We start from the raw sequence: 22,208 nt of genomic DNA, 5'->3' as shown, positions 1-22,208 counted from the left end.
CATACACACAACACACGCAGTAGTGCACAAACCCAAATTTTACCTAAAAAAAACTAAACATTGCTGTTCCCGTAAATTACCTGAGCACCTTCACAGAATGAACAAGCAGATCAGCTTCATCTGCTGAGAAGTTCAGAAGCCCTACGCCATTAAAATAGTTATCCACCAAAGACAGAGCACACCTGGCTCTTAAAGGGAATGGAAGTGACATGGTGAATGGATTATTTCACGTTACACCCAAAACACACACCTGAATAATTAAGAAAATTAGCACATGCCTTTTGGCATACTTTTCCTGTTGTTACGATAGCAAAGACACACTGCACAGTTCTGGTGGAGCAAGTGAGCAATGTTTATTGGACATTAGATAATGGTGTTATCTACCATTATGTAAAGTCTCCTTTTACAGAACTGTTAAACATGGGGAAAGAATCGTTATTAGTCATTTTCAATCCAAAAATGAGCTGATAATCCCTTATCTCAGTTATCTGGAACTGGATGTTGAGGTCTGTGTTAAGGTTGGTACAGTACTGTGTTGTGTGTTCTGTAGTGTAAGTCTTGGTATTATTCTTCTTGTCACGCAGTCTCTTTGTGGTGTTGTTGACAGAGTGAATGGGAGGGGGCTGTCGGAAGGTTCAGTCTGTTCCAGGGGGTGTGACAAAGTTCGCTGTTACAATGTGTTTGAACTGAAGACTGGTGAAACATCTTTGACCATTGTTTGAGCCCCTGGACTCTGGTTTACTGGCTTACTTCTCCTACATTGATTAAATTGATTTAATGTATTATATATCTCTATTTATGAGTAAATGGTGCAGTACAATACTACTGGAACATTACAGGTGCCAGTGGCTTTAATGCAGAAAATGAATGCATCTAAACCAGATATTTTCCAGGGACATTTAGAATTTTTTTTCAAGACATTGAGAAAGCATGGCTGCAAAAGAAGAAGTTTTATATAAATTTACTCATGTTCAATGATTTTGAAGCTTTCTGTGATGAGGGAGACATGTCTGTTCAGGATCTTGATTTGTGTTCACCTAACAAAATGGATAATTTATTTAAAAACTGTCACGTTCTTTAAAACGTACATTAATTGTACAGTACCAGTGAAAAGTTTGAGCACTTTTCTCATTCCAAGCAAGTGTCTACTTTAAAGAATCTAAAACATAAAACATATTTTGTTTTGTTTTTCTTTAGTATTAATATACAATGCAGAATTTTTAAATAATGAAATACCACTACAAGTAAGATGTGTCCAAACTTTTTTTATTATGTATAATGTATAATGAATTATGTAATATTATGGGCTGTAAACATTCACGGAATCTGAGAAGAATTATATAGAGCTTAAAAGTTTTGTATTTAATGGCTTAATTCTAAATTTTAATCTTTTTTATGTTTTGGGATTTTTTAGTTGGTGAAATGTGCTGTACATAATACAAATCCAAAATAATTTTCAGATAAACAAAAAATAGGATTCATACATTTTCAAATTTATAAATAAATTATATATATTATATATTATTCACATATATTATTGCAGGTGATTCACATAACTTATGGCCTACATTTTTATATATGTTAAGTTATTCTGCAATAATTTTTAATATATAATTTTAAATACATACAGGAGTAGGCAGTATTCAAATACATACAGGAGCCCCTCATGAACACATTCCGACGGAAACTAACCGGAAGTAGCCAGTGTTTTAGTTCCGCCTGTAGTTTACCTGCATGGATTCAGCTGCAGTTATGAGCGCTGAAAACTCGTGTGGAGATTCTTTACTGCCGCTACGGAACTTATTAAACGCAGTAAAATGTATTAGAGATCGGGTAAGAGGTAAGAGCGGCGGAGTTTCCGTTAATATATCTGATTACTGGTGTGCTAAAAGTAATGTAAACAGCCCTGGGAAACAGCTAGCTTAGCGTAGCTAACGCTAGCTAACTATCCCTTCAGCTGTCAGAAATAACTTACCCTAACGCAGCTTGGTTAGCCAGTTTAGCTAAATTAGCTAACGCTAAAGTTGTCAAGTTAGTGTAAATTAATCGTGTTGGTAGAAGAGACTGTATAACGGCCAAACCATTAAAGTTAACTATAACTAACCTAGCTATACTGGATATTTAAACGTGTTATCTTAAGACTGTTAGTTAGCTAGCTAGCTAGCTAAGTTAGCACTAGCCATCTGGGAATAACACTCTGTATCTAGCTACGTAGCTAACTGGCTATGTTTACTGAGTTGGGCTGGTATCACAGCATGTTTTGACATGATAAGGACTTAGAAGCACTGGGAAAGTCACAGTATGTGACAGCGATAGTGGAATAAGTAACGTTACACAAACCATTCAGTAGCAATACTCTTAGTAATTGACAAACTTAAGTAATTTATAGAAACAATTGCCTCTACATTACTTCATATCATTCACCACTGTTTTAAGTAACTTAACTTGTTCCTCACATTTCTGAATTCCAAATATTATCATTCTTGTCTATTCATCCAGTCTATTCAATACTGCCTTTCCATGTGTCTTTACTGTTCTTAGAGTCCTAACTAGACAAAATCCTTGACTAAACAGTATAGCAAGCAACAGATTTTGTTAAAATGTGAAATCTTAGTATTTGGGATTGAAACAAATGCACTTGCTATCAATTCACTGATTAATGTGTTGTTAGTACTGTGTATCACTGATGTAGTGCTATTAGATGTTAGCTAATAGTTCTTTTGTTGTTTTGTTTTCAGATGGAGAATCAAATGAGTCTAACGGGGACTTTAACTTACCAAACTTCTGGGAAACGATGAGTTGAGTGTCCTCATGTTCACATTTACTAAAAATATATTTTGGTTTGTGGCTTGTCTAAGGAATAATCCAACTGAAATATGTGTTTTTCTCTACTCCACAGCTCAGACAGTAAAGGCTACTTCACAAGAAGCTACAAAACTCAGTCTAGCCTTCTCCAAACCCCCACTTCCATCAGAGCAAGTACGTCAGGCTATTGCCACCATGTGCTATAGGGGTGGCAAATTTTTAGATTCTTATATGCATCTTGATTTAGATGTGGATGATTCTGAATCTATTCACAAATGCAAAAAACAAAATAGATTCAGATCAATACATACATAAAATATACACTGTAAGCACGGATAAGTTGAATTTACTTCAAAAAAATTGAGGAAACCGGTTGCCTTAAAAAAGTTAAGTAATGGGCAATAAAAACTTAGGTTAGCATAACTTAGAACATCCCAGTCAAACATCCCAGTCAAACTCAGTTACATTAAAATATTATTATTTAAAAAGCATCAAAACTGCCCTGTGATATTAAAATACAGTAAAAACCCTCTATTATATATTTTGAATAACAATGACTCTCTGGTCTCATTCAAGGATTGTGAAGTGTTAGCAGAGTCCATTCAGAAGAGCATTCTGGCGTTATCTACAATTTATTACTGGCTGCCTAAGAGTGAAGGTAAGTTGCTCATTCTAATCACTAATTTTCCTGTCTAACTAAACACAACATTCTACATAGATTTCAAGGCAAACATGATAAAATCAGATATTTAAGTTATGTTTTATTATTGCCTGTTAACCAAGAAATCGTGGCATTTTAACTGTGTGATTTGTATTCAAGACACATACCGGTACCTTAGAGGAATAATTGAGTAAGTGAATAATTCAGTATTACCTGTGACCTCTAGCAGTGGGTTTTCTCTAGGCTTTGAATTCTAACTACAAAATAGAAATTCAACACTTAACTCAATAATCAACTCAAGACCTTTCCTAAACAGCAAATGCAATATTTTTGTTAAACCCTTTGAATCAAAGCTTTAAACCCTTAAATCCATTGAGGTTACACTTAGACACAAAACTGCAGAAATTGCATCATGGTCCAAATATGTATATATGGAATTTGGTTTTATACAGGCATTACTCTGCGTAAGCTTGTCAGAGAAGCCACTGTGGAAGTTTTGGATGGTGTTGTTCAGCTGCTGGAGATCCTCCTGTCTTCTCCTTTACAGAGGTATTTAAAATGGTCTAATTTCAAGGCAATACATCTTATTGTTCATCTCTGATAATAATTGTTGTTGTATTACATTACATTACATTTAGATAATGATCTTAATGAATCCTACTTAGAATTTTCACCGTATTTAATTTACATAATAAAATAACTTGATATATTTACTTATTTGCTTATTTGTTTGTTCTAGTTTATCTCAGGAACAGCTAACATCTACAGGAGGTGTCTGGGCAGCATGTGATCAGTTTGCTCAGCTGCCAAGGGGTAAGTTGGGCTACGTTAATGGCTTTTATTAATGCCTTGAAAATAAATTTAAACACTGTTTTTTTACCTTCAGGTGTTTGCTTTCTGAACAATTGTGTGTATGACCTTTAATTTCATTAAATTCTTAACTTAGAAATCTGTATGTAGAATTTCCTTGTCCGTTTTCCCAACAGATAATCGCACTGCAGTGTTACATGTATTGAGTTCATATGTTGGAATGGTGAAGGATGCGCTAGAGGAGATGAACCAGGTGGGTAGCCAATTTCTGGTAGAGCATTCGTGCAAAGTGCAGAGTCCTGTAGACTCTAAATCTAATAACTATACGTCTAAAAACTATTCCCATCCTTTGTGTTCTTCCTGTAGGCACTATCTGAGGAACAGGACCCTTTCAATGATGTCCTGGATGATGATGAAGATGACCTTGATGCCCGTGGAAACCAAGACACCTACTGGTCCCAGAGTGACCGGCAGCTCATTTCTAAATGTCTGGGTCTCATTAAGGCTTCTGGAGCATGTCTGCGGAAATTATCCAGCGCTGTTAATAAAAATGGAAAAGTCGACACACCTCACAGCGTTACTCAACTAGACGACCTCGCTGATATCACGAGAGAAATCAGCCCAGGGTACGTTTTTTTTTAAAAACATGAATTATCTATTGTGGGATTACTTCTTTTTGGGTACCACTTTAAAATAAGACTCCTTTATAAAGGGTTTATAAATAGTTTATAAAGAAGTTTATTAATGGTTATAAATTAAGTTGTAAATACTTTAAAGCATTAATAAGCACTCACAACACACACATAGAGGGATGAAAATAACTTTTTTAACATGTCTAATAAAATAATATAGAAAGTCAGTTTAGTCATTTCATGTTATTTAAGTTGAATAAATAAAGTTATTAACAGAAATGGTAATGATGAGCTTCCAGTAGGGAACAGTATAAATGAATGTGGTACACGACAGGCCACAGTTGCCCTCTTTATTTATGTGTTGTAACTGCTTATTGATGGGTTATAACCTAATAAATAACATTTCTAAACTATTTATAAACCCTTTACAATGTAATGCACATTCAGAGGTCTTGCACAAAGTATTGAAGACCAATTGAAAAAGTCTTATGATGAATAGGTTAAAACAAAAGTATAATAAAAAATGTATTATAGTTACTGAAAGTAAAACCAGAGAAAGGCATTTATAAATGTGTGGTAATAAAAAAAAGTCATAAAAGAGCTAACCCACTGTCTGACATTATTCTTTACATCTAAACTAATGGTTAAAAACCAATACTGTGTTTTTGAAAATTGATAGAGTATTGCAAAGCATATTGCTGTACTGTTTCAATATATCAGAATTAGTAGCATTAGTCAGCACTATTCTGGCTCACTTTGCCTACACTCATTATTACAGCTGTACTGCTCATATAAACCAGAGCTGATTCTCTTATCAGTGATTCTCTTATCGAGCTGGTCTGAAAAATGGTTTAGCACTGCCAGCCAGAATAGACTGGTGTGTCTGAGCCAGATGTTTGGTGAACTTTGTCGGGGTGGCACAGAGATTTTTTTGGGCCACTAATCATCGTGGCAAGTTACATCTTTTTATTATGATTATTTCAATTGCATTTTATTAAATTGCAATTAATTGATTCTTATTTTCTGCTAAAACCTGTAATTGTGCAGAACGTTTGTAATTTGACCTAAAAATGTATATGTATTTTCTACAGAATTAATTGCTGCTGTTCTTTGCCTGTTTTTTTATTTTTTTCTTCAGTGTTGATGACCTGATCCTGAGTCTTTATCCACCCATAGACTGCTCCGCTGTCGACCAAAACGTAAGACGTTTAAATGATTCTGCACATCAGTATTTTCCTTATGTTTTGCTGAACTTCATTGTTGATCAGAATTAAGACTTAATTCAAAGCTCAGACTAAATGAGTAAGGCCTTTTTATTCTGTCATTTTAATTGGGTAAAATATTTGTATTTAATCAATGTTTCCTCCTTGTTGTTGTTTAAGGTGTGCAAACTGGCCGCCATATTAAGGAAAACACTTGAAATCACCAGGTAATGCAAACCTTCTCACATTCAGTTTTGATATAAAATTGAGGCAAACTAGATGAAGATTTTCATGCATTTTATGTTATGAAACTAGAAAAGTACTGAGTTCTGATTGTAAACACAGTAAATAGATTGAAGCAATTCTACAGTTCAGACCTTCTGCTAAAATTACACTTTAAAACAAAAAATATCTTAGTTTTAAGTTAAGCTGCATATTCTAATCCATGTTCTGACAGAATCAGTATAGAATAGAATATAGAATAGCTTTTTTGTCAGGGTGTAGGGTGTTTTTCAGTGTGATGTTAAAGGGTTAAGCAACTTAAAAAAATGTTTGAATCTATTGATTTTGTGCCAAACTGCAGATCTATAAGCTGCAGAAAGCAGTTAAAAGTCTCTGTTGCCCCTATGTCTCTTTCAGCTATTAATTGAGGAGCCTTAGACATAACTGCCCCCTAGTGGAGCATAATAATACTTTTTGTCTTTTTGTCCGGTACATTAATTCCTTTGTGTCTCTATATATTACATGTATTTATTTCAACAAAACATGTATTATCTATCTAAGTACCAGTACTTAAATCTGTTTTGTTCATTTTTTAATTATGATTTTAAGAACATAGATGTGGAGTATCAGAGGCCTGGCTTTCCTCTGCTATTTCAACTTCTAAGAAAAGCCTTGCCTTTATCTTTCTGAATCCTCCTTTCTGTTCCAGGTCTTGTCACGTGTGTCTGGAGGCAGACGTGGCGTGGGTTCAGTTTCTGGAGGGAGCTGTGGATCATAACCTGCAGGAAGTAAAATCTCTAATCGGAGGATCCAGTTAGGAGCAACAGTGAAAAACAGACTTATCCAACAGCTTTCTGTTCCTGGAGGAGCAGGCTGCATGTAATATTGCAAAACATAGAAAATACGAAAACCAGATGGACACTTAAAACTCAAGTGCAACCTCAACAAACACATGCACACTTTTCTGCAACTTCTATTTTTAAGCTTTATGCTTTTTGGATCTAATGTTATATTTACAGATTTTAGTTCTCTTCTGATTTAATAATAATAATAATAATAAATATATGTTTTGCAGCATATATTGTCAGTTTACTGAGTTGGGTAAATGGATGAAAAGTTACACTTCTTGTATATAGTGCCAATCTACACGGGCGAGAAAAGCAGCAGTGAATTTTGCAAAGTATATATTTTTTATGTATTGTAACATATAGGTCACAATAATTCTCTCTCTCTCTCTCTCTCCATACATACACACACACAGTCTGGCTGAAATGAGTCACTATATGTACATAAGTTGCTGGTATCAGAACGATACTGTAATGATCCTGATGATAAAAATAATAAAGTGATACAGGTGCAATTAAAAAAATATATATCATTGAAAAGTTACTTTATTTCAGTAATTCAGTTTAAAATGTGAAACTCATATTATGTAGATGTTTTACACACTGAGTGATCTATTTTAAGCATTTATTCCTTTTATTGATGATGATTATGGCTTACAGCCAATGAAAACCCAAAAATCAGTGTCTCAGAAAAATAGAATATTATGAGACCAATTGGTACTTTTGGCAGTCCTGCTGAAAAATGAAATCTTCATAAAATTCATCAACAATAAACTAAATAAACGCTTAAAATAGATCACTCTGTGTGTTTAATACATCTATATAATATAAGAGTTTCACATTTTTAACTGAATTACTGGAATAAAGTAACTTTTCATTTATATTCTCATTTTTTGAGATGCACTAGTATATTATACATATAACAGTAAGACATTAAAACCTTGTTAATCAATTTAATTAACATTAATATCGTCATATGTTAACATCACCACTCAACCACTAGTTCAACAACTAGATCTAGTCCATCATCTTAAGTGGTATGTGGATCACTAGTAAGTGGCAGATATGGCCCAGGTCCAGACCACATGTTGCTGTCAGGAGCCTGCTGTGGATGCAGAAAATCATGGAAATGTAATGGTAAAAGGATAGATAGGACAGAAATATAGAATATAGGCCATATAAATATGTATGAATATAAGGTAATGGGTGTTATTAAATAGTATATGTCCTTTAATAAATAAATACAGTGAAGTTTAGTTTATGTCTATTTAGTGTTAATACATATAAACGCAGCATTCTCTATTCCACCAAAAATGAGAAAAGAGGATGAGACACATTTAAAACTTTTATTTTAACATGTTCAGACCAGACATGACATTGTGTTTAGAGTTATACACAGTGTTTTATCTCACTCTCTTGATTGATTAGTGTTATTTCATTCAGTACTTCTGGGATGATCTAGTGCTTTAAGTCAAAATCTGATGACAGTGCAGTTCCAATTCCAACAAAACCAGAATAAACTAAAAAAGAAGAAGAAACAATAAATAAGCAGGCATCCCCAAACCTTTATCCATATAGTGCAGCACAAGGACTTCCATAGACGTTATCTAAACGCTTCAGTCTTGTCCTTTTTAATGAACATTTTATAACCACGAAATGCAATTTTTACTCAGTTGCGGCTGGATGGTTTGACGTCAATGTTGCAGCTGGCGTTGATTTTAGTGAAGTTTGAGCACTGGAAATCAGCCACCAGTTTCTTGAGGCCAGTCCTGTAGGGCTGAAACGTCACGATGACTCTCACTCTTTGTCCTGCGTTGAGCGTCGCAATCCTGTGCGAACAAGAAAACCTGCATTAGTTCTCTTAACTTATACTGTTTTTTTCTGTAGAAATTATTCTCTGTACAGTTTTTGTTCTGTTATTTGTTTGTTGTTTGTTTGTACTGAGCGGGTCAACCCGAGTAGGATGGGTTCCTCGGACCTCGGAGTCTTGGTTCCTTCCAAGGTTTCTTCCTCTTAAAGGGAGTTTTTCCTTGCCACTGTGTCACCATAAAATTGGCATCTCTGTGGTGCTGCTCATAAGAGGCGTGGACCTGTTTTTCCTGTAAAGCAGCTTTGTGACAACCTTTGTTGTAAAAAGCGCTATATAAATAAAATTGAATTGAATTGAATTGAATTGAAATAAATTCCTATTTATGGAAGGCCAATTACCCAACCCACTCATTAGAACCAGGGATAAGAATCACATCCCAAATCTCATCTCTCGATACAATATTATAAGGATACACTGCCTATAATAACGATGATATCATGATACTGTGATTCTGCAATACTTAATATATCATATAAGGCAATTCTCTACAATATTTCACAGAATCTGTGTTACTGAAGAAGATAAAATACTCCTAAATAAGCAAATACCAGGAATTATTGATTTATTAATGTTAGTTTCACAGAATTTAAAAATCATAAAGTCTTAAGCCCTTTCCGGATGGGATTAGGTTCTCAGCACTACCACTGTGATCTGAGGTTCACTGATATGAATCCAGGATCATGATGCCTTTACTGTCATTTTTGTTCATTTCTGTAATAAATTATGTAATAAATCACAGTATATAAATGTATACTGTAAGCATGTGTATCTTACTGGCTTATCTCCGGCGATGACAGCAGGCCGCTTCCTGCCAGTGTGATGGAGCAGTTCTTCAGGGTTTCAGACAGAGGATTCTCAAACATCACCTCTACGATAAGATCATTATACAGAACAGCTGTTCCTTTCACCTGGTAAAGAGAGAAAACAGTATGGCATTTATTAATATCATATATTTATGTATACAGCTCTGGAAAAAAATAAGAGACCACTTAAAAATTAGAAGTTTCTTAAATTTTACCAAATTGAAAACAAGCCATCAAACTAAGCTGAACTGCTTGACTTTTTGCACCAGGAGTAAAGCAGCATAAAGTTATCCAAAAGCAGTGTGTAAGACTGGTGGAGGAGAACATGATGCCAAGATGCATGAAAAAACTGTGATTAAAAACCAGGGTTTTATTTCACCAAATATTGATTATTTCTGAACCCTTAAAACTTTATGAATATGAACCTGTTTTCTTTGCATTATTTGGTCTGAAAAAAGGTCTGAAAGCTCTGCATCTTTTTTGTTATTTCAGCCATTTCTCATTTTCTGCAAACAAATGCTCTAAATGACAATATTTTTATTTAGAATTTGGGAGAAATGTCCATAGTTTATAGAATAAAACAACATCAGTTGAATGTGCTGAATTAGTTCTGGAAATAAAACTAAACTAGCTCCCTTTAAAAGTTAATTATTGCTTCTACAGTCTGTTCCAACCTTTCTAACAATATAATGCTTTAATGAAATGTTTTAAATTCCATATAACTCGTTCTGATCTGATTTCTAGAAAAAAAAAACATGAATTTGGTATCAATATTCAGGTTTTACTGATATATTCCAATAAATCATACTCACTGTGATAGTAAGTGGTGGGCTGTGTGGGACTATGTCTTTGTCAGCCATGTAAACCTCTTTAGGGTCTTTTGCATTCTTGGCCACTGCAGAAACTTTAATGCTGTTGTTATTGAGCATTTTCTCTCCATAATCAGCGAAAGGAATGGTGATGGGAACGCTTTGCTCTGGAATGAACACAGATACACTGTTAGTATGGATTAACTAATCAAAACTCTAATATCACTACTAGCCATCTTACAGCACATTCTTGGAGATGCGGATTTCATTTTCCAGCAGGACTTGGCACACTGCCCACACTGCCAACAGTACCAATCGGTCTTATATAATATTCATTGGCCGTAAACCATAATCATTAAAAAGAAAAGAACTAAAGGCTTAAAACAGATCACTCTGTGTGTTTAATACATCTATATAATATATGAGTTTTACATTTTGAACTGAATTACTTAAATAAAGTAACTTTTAAATGATATTCAAATATTTTGAGATGCACCTGTTTGAGAATAAAAATTGACAGTTGTATCCACCTTTATTAGGTTGTAGTTGAATCTCTTTCTGGTCCTTGTAGATGTTTCCTGAGGGGGTTCCGGTGTACCTCATGGTCTGTGCATTTATCTGGAGAATAAGAGTCTGAGGGGTGGAGCCAGTGTTACGGAGAGTCAAATTCAGCTTGATATCTGATCCAGTTACTGGCTTTACAACCTCCTCAATCTTCATTACTACGGCTGCAGGAGCTGGATCCTCAGAAAGACCCATGTTTCTCATGGCGTTGTTGAATTCATCTCTTTCTGCTTTTGAACCTGCATTAACAGAACGATATGAAGCACAGAGCTTATAGACTTTTCTGAATTTACATTGTTTCTCCCCATTTAACTAAGCCAATAAACCCCCTTGTGGAAAAAAAAGGATACTTAAATTATGCTGAAGTAGGACTGTACTTAAGTTATGTGATTTTAGAACTTAATTACTCATTTGTACTTAAAACTTGTTTGTAATTAAATTATTATAATTATATACAGTCAATGTGTTCTACATTTATACTGAGAACACATTTTATATATATTTATACCTGAGAATTACAGCTTTTTCACCACTATTTAATACAATTTAAATATATTTGTGTGAGCTGTGCAACCGAACATTAAAAACATATTAAAAGTGTCATTAAAATATAGATTTTAACATCACAATCATTTTGAGGAGTATACTGTATATAAACTGGTAAACACAAAAGCTGAATATCTTCTTGCTGAAAGAATCAGCTGTTAAAGTTATTTTACCTACACTAAACTAACTAAAGTAAACTTAATTAATTAATTAATTAATTATTTATATAGCGCTTTTTTAAATTCTCAACAACGCTTTTCATACAGAGATAAAGAGGCACAAAGCAAAAGTTAAAGTTATGACAACAATAATAAGGGATACAGTCGTTAATTGAACATAAAAAAATAAGAATATAGGCGGCTTTACCAATGACAATTACACTAAACATATATTTATAAAAAAAAAACGTAAGAATTTTAACACATAAAAGTTAATCATCACAGTTTTAATTTGGCAGTTTAACACAAAATTAATGTTTTGGTAGCAAATTTGACTAAAGTACAGTTTTATAGGACAAATTTAGTAAAAGTATACTTTTATCATTAAAAGGGTATAAAATAAAAGTTTCATTAAATAATAATACTAAGCATTATATCACATCTTTTTTATTAATTACATTACCAGCACAAAATTAGCACAAATAAAGTATACTTTTTTATACTTTAGTATACTGAATTTTTATTTTAAAGATTAATCAGGTAAAAATGTATGTATAAGTAGAAAATGTATACTTTAATTATTCTGCATATTCAGTTCAAGAACATTATTATTATATTTAAATACACTAAACTAAACTTTTTCACTAGGGCCTCACCTCACTAACTGACTGCTACCTGGTTTAAAACTTGTGCCAAAGCAAAAATAGATAAATCTTTGAGTCGCTTCAGCCTGATAATGTGAATGTACTGTATTTAAAAGCACTAATAAGATGAGCTGCATCCTGTTTTATAGAGTAAGATTTGGTGACCTAACAGATTAAAAACATATACAGATGTATTTTCACTCTGATTTAAGGGTACTGAAATTCTAGTTCCCACTCTACTCGTCTTTGCAAAGAAGCCTATCTGATTTCAGACGAACCTTCTTGGTGTTTGTAGAGGTTGGTGATGTCCAGTCTTCTGTCAGTCCCCACAGCTTTAGTGCTGATGCGATTCCCGACGCTGGACGTGTCTGTCCGGAGCTTTTTCCTGGAGCCATCAGGATGCACAATCCATTTCACTACATCTGCGTTTACCTCTGCGAAGACGAAGGGAACGTCATACTTCAGATTGGTGTGACCCTCTAGGATGGCCTTCAGTGGAGCTGGACCACAGCAGTAAGATCCTGGAATGAATGAGATATAAAAGTATACAGTTATAGTCAGTGCTTGAAAAAGTATTTTGCTATTTATAGGTATATGTTTGAGTAAAATTAACATTATTGTTTTATTCTATAAACGAAGGACCAAATTCTTCCAAATTCCAAATAAAAATATTGTCATTTAGAGTATTTATTTGCAGAAAATGAGAAATGGCTGAAATAACAAAAAATGATGCAGAGCTTTCAGACCTCAAATACTACAAAGAAAAGAAGTTCATATTCATAGTTCAAGTTTTAAGAGTTCAGAAATCAATATTTGGTGGAATAACCCTGTTTTTTAATGTTCTCCTCCACCAGTCTTACACACTGCTTTTGGATAACTGCTTTTTTTGCCTTTACTCCTGGTGCAAATATTCAAGCAGTTCAGCTTAGTGGTTTGATGGCTTGTGATCATCCATCTTCCTCTTGATTATATTCAAGAGGTTTTTTAATTTGGTAAAATCAAAGAAACTCATCATTTGTAAGTGGTCTCTTATTTTTTTTCCCAAGAGCTGTATAGATTGCATGTTGTGCTTAAAAATACACCAGTGGTGCATAATGGGATAGGAAGCTCAGCAGCCCCTCTTTCACATGCACTGCACTCAGACACAATAGCTGCATTAATATATTAATATATATATATATATATATATATATATATATATATATATATATATATATATATATATATATATATATATATATGTGTGTGTGTATATATGTGTATATACACATATATACACATATATATATAGCAGACTCCTAATAGTACAATGCTGAACTTGACTTAAATATCACCAAAAACTCTAGAGTCAGGTAGTTTTATGGCATTAACTAAAATAGCTATATATTAAGCAGTACCTTCACTCTTCTCCTGTGGAGTTGGATCCAGGACCTGCCAGCCGTCATATAAGGATGAGTCAGAGATATCAGGTCGCTTCATCCAGGCCTCCACCCACACATGGAAGTTCCTGCAAAGAAACAGGAAAGTTGTTTAAAAAATAAAATATAAAAGTAGTATGTTCTTTGTAATGTGTTCTGTGTATTTCAGTCTTACCATATACTGTCTTCCTTCTCCTCAACTCCATTCTCATTAATAAACACATCCACCGTGAGGTTGGTGTTGGTGTCGTGAGCTGAGTCAAAGTTGGTGACGACGCGGCAAGGAATTCCTAAACACCTCAGCACTAAAAAAACATATATATATATATAACATATAACACGTTATATTATGAAAAGCCTATTCATTTGGTGTCTTCTATTAAGTCACAATTTTGAGATTCACAATATTCACAATAAAACATATTTAATATTTTCTGTGTTTTTGTTCTTATGTCTTATGTTCTATTTTTATTATATGTTCATTGTAGTGGACACTGGGTCTTTAGAGGTTATGAAATTTTATTGTATTAACTGTCAATAAATGAACTTAGTGATTTATGAACAATTTTAGGAATGATGTAATTTTAAAACAAACTATTTTGCTCCCGTTTTCCAAAAACCTTCTTAATCTACAAAGTTACAAAAGTCATCTAAATGTCTAGAATTAATATATAATTAATATATATTTCTTATAGTTTAAATCAATAAAAGTGTCACATCTAATTACATGGATGATTTATTGTGTCAACAACAATAAATCAAATGAGCATTTCTGTTGTTTACTAGATGTTGACTTGTATGAATGTATGTGTGTTCTTATATATAAATGCGTAAAACCAGCACATCTCTGATTTATTTATTTTTTTTAACTTGTGTGTTTTTTTAGGTGGAACTGTGTATAAATAGACTTTTTATGGAGTTATGAGAGGGTCAGATTAATCATGGGCTATGAATGAGTTTAAGTACTATGTAACTTTTGAGAAATGCTCATCATTTTAAAGGAAGTTCTTGGGAAACGCACACCAGGAAGATAATGTAAACCAAACTGTTCTAAATATCGTCGTTGTCCAATAAAAAACAAGCATTTCCATTTTTGTGGATTTTTAGTTTACTGCATAATTTGAACACACAACACTGTTTAAAATTTCTTGATGAATGGACCAACAGAAATGGTCTAAAATGACCTAAAAATAAACTCTTTTTACATTGACTTCCATTGAAAGTTAAGTAGGTTTTATCTCTCTCTTATAAAGTTGCCATCTTAGAGATACCTGTTTTCATTGGGCAGCGACGATATGCTCTAAAATATATATATATTTTTGGTGATTTGGCTGTGAATAGAGCTACTGTATATAAATTAGTAATTAGTTTTTTCTTTTTCTGATTTTTTCACCTGTACACATGACAGCCGCAAAGACCCAGCACTGTCCGTACTTCACTGGACCACATCCGTTCTGAATCCACTTCCGTAAAATCTCCACACTGCTGCTCCAGGACCCCGGATTCACCCCATCACTGTACGATCCGTCCCATCTCCCGGCCAGCACGCCGTTATCATAATCATTCACATTTATCTACAGGATGAGCGAGAAAAACAACCACACATAAACACATCTGACCTGATCCAAGATCAGTATTAATATTATATTAAATAAAACTCAATCAGTACAGAATAAAAATATATATATATATATTATTCATTATAAGAAAACAGTAAAAATTATTAATGATTCAATATATTTCTTAAATAAAATAAAATAAATGGAAGAATAAATTAATTTAGGTACATACCATGGCACTGACCACCCGGCCGACATAGATGGGGCTGCAGCGTGCAGAAAAATCCTCTGCTGCATTTCTTACACATTTTGGATTTTTGTCCAGGAGCTTCAGGCAAATGTCAATAACGTCATCCTCAAACTGATGAAAAACAAAAGGTCATAGTTAAATTAATAAGTCTCACTATATCAATATATATATATATATATATATATATATTGAACCAACTGCATATTAATGTACTTTAAGATATATAGACAGTATATTTTAAAATGCATTTCATTGTATATATTATGGAATTCAATATGGAATGCAATTTACTTAAAATGCATGAAAATACATAGGACAAATAGATCAATATACATTATTAAAATATTAAAACATATAAGTAAAAAGAGTTAGTGTTAGTTTTAAATTTACAGAATTAAAAAAAATGACTTTAGATTTTTTATCTAAAAAAAAAAGGCTAAATGTTGCCAAATCATTGACAGACTGTCTGTCTCTTACCTGTCCAAAGTCCCAGCCTACAGCATGAATACTGTCCGAGCTGCCTGTGTACAGCATCCCCTGTTCACTCATCACATACTCCCTCCTCTCCTCCTCCTTCACCATGTACACAGAGTCATCTACCAGAGACACAGTTAAACACAGTCATCTACCACAGACACAGTTAAACACAGTCATCTACCAGAGACACAGTTAAACACAGAGTCATCTACCAGAGACACAGTTAAACACAGTCATCTACCAAAGACACAGTTAAACACAGAGTCATCTACCAGAGACACAGTTAAACACAGAGTCATCTACCAGAGACACAGTTAAACACAGAGTCATCTACCAGAGACACAGTTAAACACACAGTCATCTACCACAGACACAGTTAAACACAGTCATCTACCAGAGACACTGTTAAACACAGAGTCATCTACCAGAGACACAGTTAAACACAGAGTCATCTACCAGAGACACAGTTAAACACAGTCATCTACCAGAGACACGGTTAAACACAGTCATTTACCAGAGACACAGTTAAACATAGTCATCTACCACAGACACAGTTAAACACAGTCATCTACCACAGATATAGTTAAACACAGTCATCTACCAGATACACGGTTATACACTGTCATCTACCAGAGACACGGTTAAACACAGTCATCTACCAGAGACACAGTTAAACACATTCATCTACCAGAGACACAGTTAAACACATTCATCTACCAGAGACACAGTTAAACACAGAGTCATCTACCAGAGACACAGTTAAACACAGAGTCATCTACCAGAGACACAGTTAAACACCGTCATCTACCACAGACACAGTTAAAAACAGAGTCATCTACAAGAGACACAGTTAAACATAGTCATCTACCAGAGACACAGTTAAACACAGAGTCATCTACCAGAGACACAGTTAAACACAGAGTCATCTACCACAGATACAGTTAAACACAGAGTCATCTACCAGAGACAAGGTTAAACACAGTCATCTACCAGAGACACAGTTAAACACAGAGTCATCTACCAGAGACACAGTTAAACACAGAGTCATCTACCAGAGACACAGTTAAACACAGTCATCTACCACAGACACAGTTAAAAACAGAGTCATCTACCAGAGAAACAGTTAAACACAGTCATCTACCAGAGACACAGTTAAACACAGTCATCTACCACAGACACAGTTAAAAACAGAGTCATCTACCAGAGACACAGTTAAACACAGAGTCATCTACCAGATATAAAAATTATTATTATCATTAATTGAAGTTTTATGCTCTTTCAGAAGAGTGTAATTTCATTTTAATTTCAATTTCAAAATTATTATTTCAGTGGCATTAGTTAATTTCCTTAAACTAACAATATTGTTGCAGTTATTAATATATAAAATTAATATCTTACATTTTTTGTATTTTTTAGGTTTGTATCAGAATTGAATCCTTTAGGAAGACAGATCTCCAGAATAAAGATAAGTGAGCGCTGTACTAAAGAAAAGCAGAAAGCTTTATTTTACCTTCACACCAGGGGTTAAACAGAATGATCAGTGATCCTAACGCAGTTAATGATGCGCTGCTGGGTGTCGTCTTCACAGACAGAGAGTAGAGTCCTACACAGGCGTTGGCTGGAGGGCAGATGGACACTGTGAAGCTTGTGGTTGTGCTGCTGATCAGCTGCATGCTCCAGGGTTTTCCAGGACCAGAACGAGCTTGAAATCCAAAAGATGACTTTGTGCCTTTTGATTCAGATGCATTCGGACCTTAAATAAAAACATAAATAACAAGTTTATTGTTGTAAAAAAGCTCATACTTCAAATTCATCTTCTATGATACCCTGTCATTTTATAAAATGACTACCATACAATTTTGCAAGGTTGACTTATTGGCGTACTACAGCTTTGAAGGAACTGCGAAGTTAACATAACGAGGCCTTGAGGATATTTAAGCAGTAAAAGATAGGGGACAAGTGCTACATGCAGATAGGAAGCAGGTGCCATAACAGCCATAACATTAACACCACTGGCAGGTGAATTGTAAAACTGATTATTCTCAAATATAGTGGCACCTATCAAGATATGGATATATTAGGCAGCGAGTGAAGAGTCTGTTTAAATGTTTAAAGCAAGAAACTTAGACAAATAAGGAGTTCAGAAGCTGGGTTTTGAATTTGAAAGAAGGGATGGAGGAAATGTGAAAAGGGGAAGAGGTAATAAGAAAGACAGGGAGAGGAGAGAGGAGAAATGTAGATAGATAGATAGATAGATAGATAGATAGATAGATAGATAGATAGATAGATAGATAGATAGATAGATAGATAGATAGATTACATTACATTACATTTGGCAGACGCTTTTGTCCAAAGCGACTTACAAAAGTCAAGTACAAAAGTAATAGGAATTAAGATAAACCATTTTAGATGGGCTTAAAGGAGGTCGAAGGGAAATAAAAGGATAGAGGAGTGAAGGAGGGGAAGAAGGAAATGAGGTTAGAAGTAGTTAGTGTGTTAGAGGTGTTAAGAGAGTAAGTGCTCTTTGAAGAGCTCTGTCTTCAGGAGTTTATTAAAGATAGCGAGAGATTCTCCTGATCTGGTAGTAGAAGGTAGTTAGTTAGAGGTGTTAGGAGAGTAAGAGCTCTTTGAAGAGCTCTGTCTTCAGGAGTCTATTAAAGATAGTGAGAGATTCTCCTGATCTGGTAGTGGAAGGTAGTTTGTTCCACCATTGGGGAACTCTGTATGAGAACAGTCTGGATTGCTTTGTGTGAATGTTTGTTTGGCAAAGCAAGGCGACGTTCATTGGAGGAGCGCAGCGGCCGGGAGGTAGCGTAAGCCTTCAGGAGCGAGTGCAGGTAGGAAGGAGCCTGTTCTGACATCACCTTGTAGGCGATTGTAAGAGCTTTGAATTTGAAGCGAGCATCAACTGGTAGCCAGTGGAGCTCAATGAGCAGCGGGGTGACATGTGCCCGTTTTGGCTGGTTGAAGACCAGACGTGCTAGATAGATAGATAGATCTAGCCCTTTACAGCTTGAGTCTTTTTAGCTGGAAAACATCCAGTTTGTAAAGAGGTAGTAAAATAAAGCCCTATCAAGATGGGATTAGTTTCTCATGGGGTTCTGGGGTAGATTTCTCTTTTATGGGGGGTTTTTATCCTCTGTGATTTTATTCCCGTCCTGAACGACCATGTATGTGTTTTTCTCAGACGTGCTCTGAGAAAATTATAGGCTGAATTATCTACTGTTTTTCTCTGAACTCCGTGCTCCTCCGGTAATTTTAGTCCCGTCCGGACTCACATCTCTGAAAAAATAACTATTTGTCCACTGCCGCGCACCGTAATTACACTTTGGGTGCTGCGTTTCCATGGAGATCCATGTAAAAACACAACAGCGAGTGGAAATGGAGGAGCTACTGAACTCGATGTCATGTGACCGAGGGAGCTTAAAAAAAAAACTCACTGGTCCTCCTGTTTTTCAAGTGTGAAATATTTTAACAGACGTCCCCCTTAGAAACTAATCCCATCCGAATAGAGCTTTAGTTAACTGTACCAAGTGTGAAAATTAATGCAAAATGCTTTATTTAATATGATTTATGTAAGTATTGTACAGCAGAGTACAGACTTAAATCAGGACAAGGCAACCAAAGCAAATTTATGATTGGTCAGATTTCAGTGTAGAGTATCATACCCGTCTCCACAGTTATCTCGAAGTAGTCTTGCGTTGGTTGGAAGGGCCGCTCTGTGAGGAAGGTCAGCTGGAAGGGTTTCCCTCTCCGCACTATCAGTTTGTTCGGAGCGATGTCATCAGTGCGATGCTCCTTGTTGTTCTTCTCACAGTTGAGCTGCACCTTTAACAAATCTGAAAGTGTACAAGTTGTGACTGGTTTTAAGGAATTTGAGCTGAAAACAAATCTTTATTTTAAAATCTGTGAGGCAGGAAGAGGGTAGTGGAAACAGACAGGTGTGGCAAACAGGTTTAGCTTAACCTGCATCTCGTCGCGCCGGGAGTGGCACTGTCATAAAACTATGTTCCCTCAGGAAGAAGAAACAGAGCATGACATAAAATACACGACAATGCTTTTGATCTGGACATAAAAATATATGGCATAATTGATTATTCTGAAAATGAACTTTAATGAACATTCAGATTATAGAGTTTCTTGTCTTTTAACACAATATCAGTAATATAATTTTCAAAAAAGTGCTAAGCCTTTGTGGAAATTAAATATATATGGAATTCTGTTGCTTTATACAGTACCAGTCAAAAAAAAAATGATAAGGAAAAAAGTTTTTCCTTTTCCTTTTTCAGGTAGAGTCACCTGAAATTCAGGCTTTCAGTTAACAGCTGTGCTGAACTTATCAAGAAAATATATCTTGTCTTATAGGCTACGTTCACATTAACAGGATGAAGTGACTAAAATCAGATTCAGATCTGATTTTGTTCATGGCTGTGTGAATGTGCCAAATCAGATTTTTTTTCAAATCAGATTTAAATCATTTTCATATGTGGTCCTAAATCGGATACGTATCCGATCCATGGACATATGGAATGAATGTGAACGGTCAAATCAGAATTAATTCAGAATTCAGTCTTTTTGCTTTTATGCATCCTCAAGTGCAGTTTCAAAGATGATTAAAAATGGTATGATGAAACTGGCTCTCATCAGTATTTTGGATTGTTTAAGACTTTTAAGTTACTAAATGAGATTTCGTATGTGTTCATTCATAGTCTGGATGATTTCAGTATTCAATTGCAATGTAGGAAAAAAAAAGTATGTGAGATACATTTCAAATGTATTTCTAACAATTGTAGGAAATTAAAGACATTTTTTTTTTGTCTTTTTCATATATTTACCAATACATTTTAATAATATATATATATATATATATTTTTTTTTTCATATTTAGTGAAACAATATTTCACTAAAGATGATGCTGTATATAAAGTGATTGAAAGGTAACATGGTCTCAAAAAACATCCAATTTAACAAAAACACACAAAACACATATACACAGCAAAAACAGGAGTGTTGAAATTTCAGAGTTAAACAGCTGGGAGTGGATTTTCACTCTCAAAGTGTAATTTCAACTTTTTCAGTTTTAAATGGTGTTCAGTGTTGGAGTTATTTGACAGAGTTGAATATTTCAGTGTTAATCCCACTAAACCCAATAAATACTGACCAACTCCACAGAGATTTAATTAAACTCCGCCCAGTTAAACACATTATTTGCATAATGGGTGTGTCCCCAGATCCTAATTTACCATCAGTGTGAAATCTACCTTCCGTTGGGTATTGTGTTATATTTTGTTTAATGGTTGCTTGTCTAGCCAATATATTGTAGGCTATAAGAGCAAGTTACCATTGTTTGTACAGTAAATTGTGGTAAAGTGTTGGTAATGCACTAAGAAATACAATGGAAAATTACACGCTAACCTGTCCTGAATAATAATTAAATAATAAAAAGTCATATCAATCTTCTTCTCATTAATATTTTTTTTCAAACTCTTTCCAGTGTTAGTGTAACAATTTAGGAAGTTAAAGAAACACAAATGTGAGTTAAAAAGGAACTCTGGCAAGGTGTTAAATGTTTAACTATTTTGAAAGTGTTGATTTAACTCCCTGAAAAGGAGTTAAAATCAACTCTGTGGGAGTTAATTTAACACTTGCCTTTTTGCTGTGAAGTTGAAGTTCACTTACTGTTTGTTGGTCGATACATTTCTTCTGTTCTCCTCTGTTCTTCTCTCCTCAGGATCCTGCAGAGTTGTGGTGGAGGATCTGTAGCAGATGCTGCTTATAAAGGCTGGTCTTGCCCCTCTGACCCATCAGCACCTGCTATGATCATCTTTTAATTGCTAAAGGAAGATCTCTTGATTTATCAGTGGGGTTTGGGTGCAGTCTCATCTCCTCGGTATGAGTGTGAGACGTCCGTCTGCTGGTTGCAGCAGTTTGGA

The 22,208-nt window shown here is 34.6% G+C and overlaps 2 protein-coding genes across 2 annotated transcripts; one reads left to right on the top strand and one right to left on the bottom strand.

The window, feature by feature from the left end:
• The first annotated feature begins 1,668 nt into the window (after nucleotides 1-1,668).
• ccndbp1 (cyclin D-type binding-protein 1) lies at nucleotides 1,669-7,409 on the top strand. The gene is made up of 11 exons (XM_007244164.4): nucleotides 1,669-1,840; nucleotides 2,739-2,798; nucleotides 2,900-2,979; nucleotides 3,382-3,463; nucleotides 3,919-4,015; nucleotides 4,206-4,279; nucleotides 4,453-4,529; nucleotides 4,643-4,902; nucleotides 6,047-6,107; nucleotides 6,291-6,337; nucleotides 7,042-7,409. Exons 1-11 carry the CDS (start codon nucleotides 1,735-1,737, stop codon nucleotides 7,148-7,150), a joined length of 1,053 nt encoding a protein of 350 aa, XP_007244226.3. The 5' UTR covers nucleotides 1,669-1,734; the 3' UTR covers nucleotides 7,151-7,409.
• Nucleotides 7,410-8,509: 1,100 nt separating this feature from the next.
• tgm8 (transglutaminase 8) lies at nucleotides 8,510-22,208 on the bottom strand. The gene is made up of 13 exons (XM_049479669.1): nucleotides 21,955-22,208; nucleotides 19,944-20,114; nucleotides 17,786-18,028; nucleotides 16,276-16,394; nucleotides 15,781-15,909; nucleotides 15,383-15,563; nucleotides 14,165-14,294; nucleotides 13,969-14,078; nucleotides 12,850-13,092; nucleotides 11,190-11,462; nucleotides 10,663-10,826; nucleotides 9,822-9,955; nucleotides 8,510-9,006 (listed from the first exon to the last, which is right to left on the bottom strand). Exons 1-13 carry the CDS (start codon nucleotides 21,971-21,973, stop codon nucleotides 8,847-8,849), a joined length of 2,076 nt encoding a protein of 691 aa, XP_049335626.1. The 5' UTR covers nucleotides 21,974-22,208; the 3' UTR covers nucleotides 8,510-8,846.

This window comes from Astyanax mexicanus, chromosome 5, assembly GCF_023375975.1.
Source record: "Astyanax mexicanus isolate ESR-SI-001 chromosome 5, AstMex3_surface, whole genome shotgun sequence".
In the NCBI taxonomy this organism is placed as follows: domain Eukaryota; kingdom Metazoa; phylum Chordata; class Actinopteri; order Characiformes; family Acestrorhamphidae; genus Astyanax; species Astyanax mexicanus.
Note: the sequence above shows the minus strand (reverse complement) of the source record. Positions and strands in the feature narration are given on the sequence as shown.

What these genes read in the sequence shown, in the direction of transcription:
- ccndbp1 (XM_007244164.4), top strand. Translation starts at nt 1,735, where the DNA reads ATGGATTCAGCTGCAGTTATGAGCGCTGAAAACTCGTGTGGAGATTCT. An exon ending in CTGGCTGCCTAAGAGTGAAG is followed by an intron (nt 3,464 to 3,918) that starts GTAAGTTGCTCA and finishes GGTTTTATACAG; the next exon opens with GCATTACTCTGCGTAAGCTT. An exon ending in CGCTAGAGGAGATGAACCAG is followed by an intron (nt 4,530 to 4,642) that starts GTGGGTAGCCAA and finishes TTCTTCCTGTAG; the next exon opens with GCACTATCTGAGGAACAGGA.
- tgm8 (XM_049479669.1), bottom strand. An exon ending in TCCACAGGAGAAGAGTGAAG is followed by an intron (nt 13,093 to 13,968) that starts GTACTGCTTAAT and finishes CATTCATTCCAG; the next exon opens with GATCTTACTGCTGTGGTCCA. An exon ending in TCAACTACAACCTAATAAAG is followed by an intron (nt 10,827 to 11,189) that starts GTGGATACAACT and finishes TGTTCATTCCAG; the next exon opens with AGCAAAGCGTTCCCATCACC.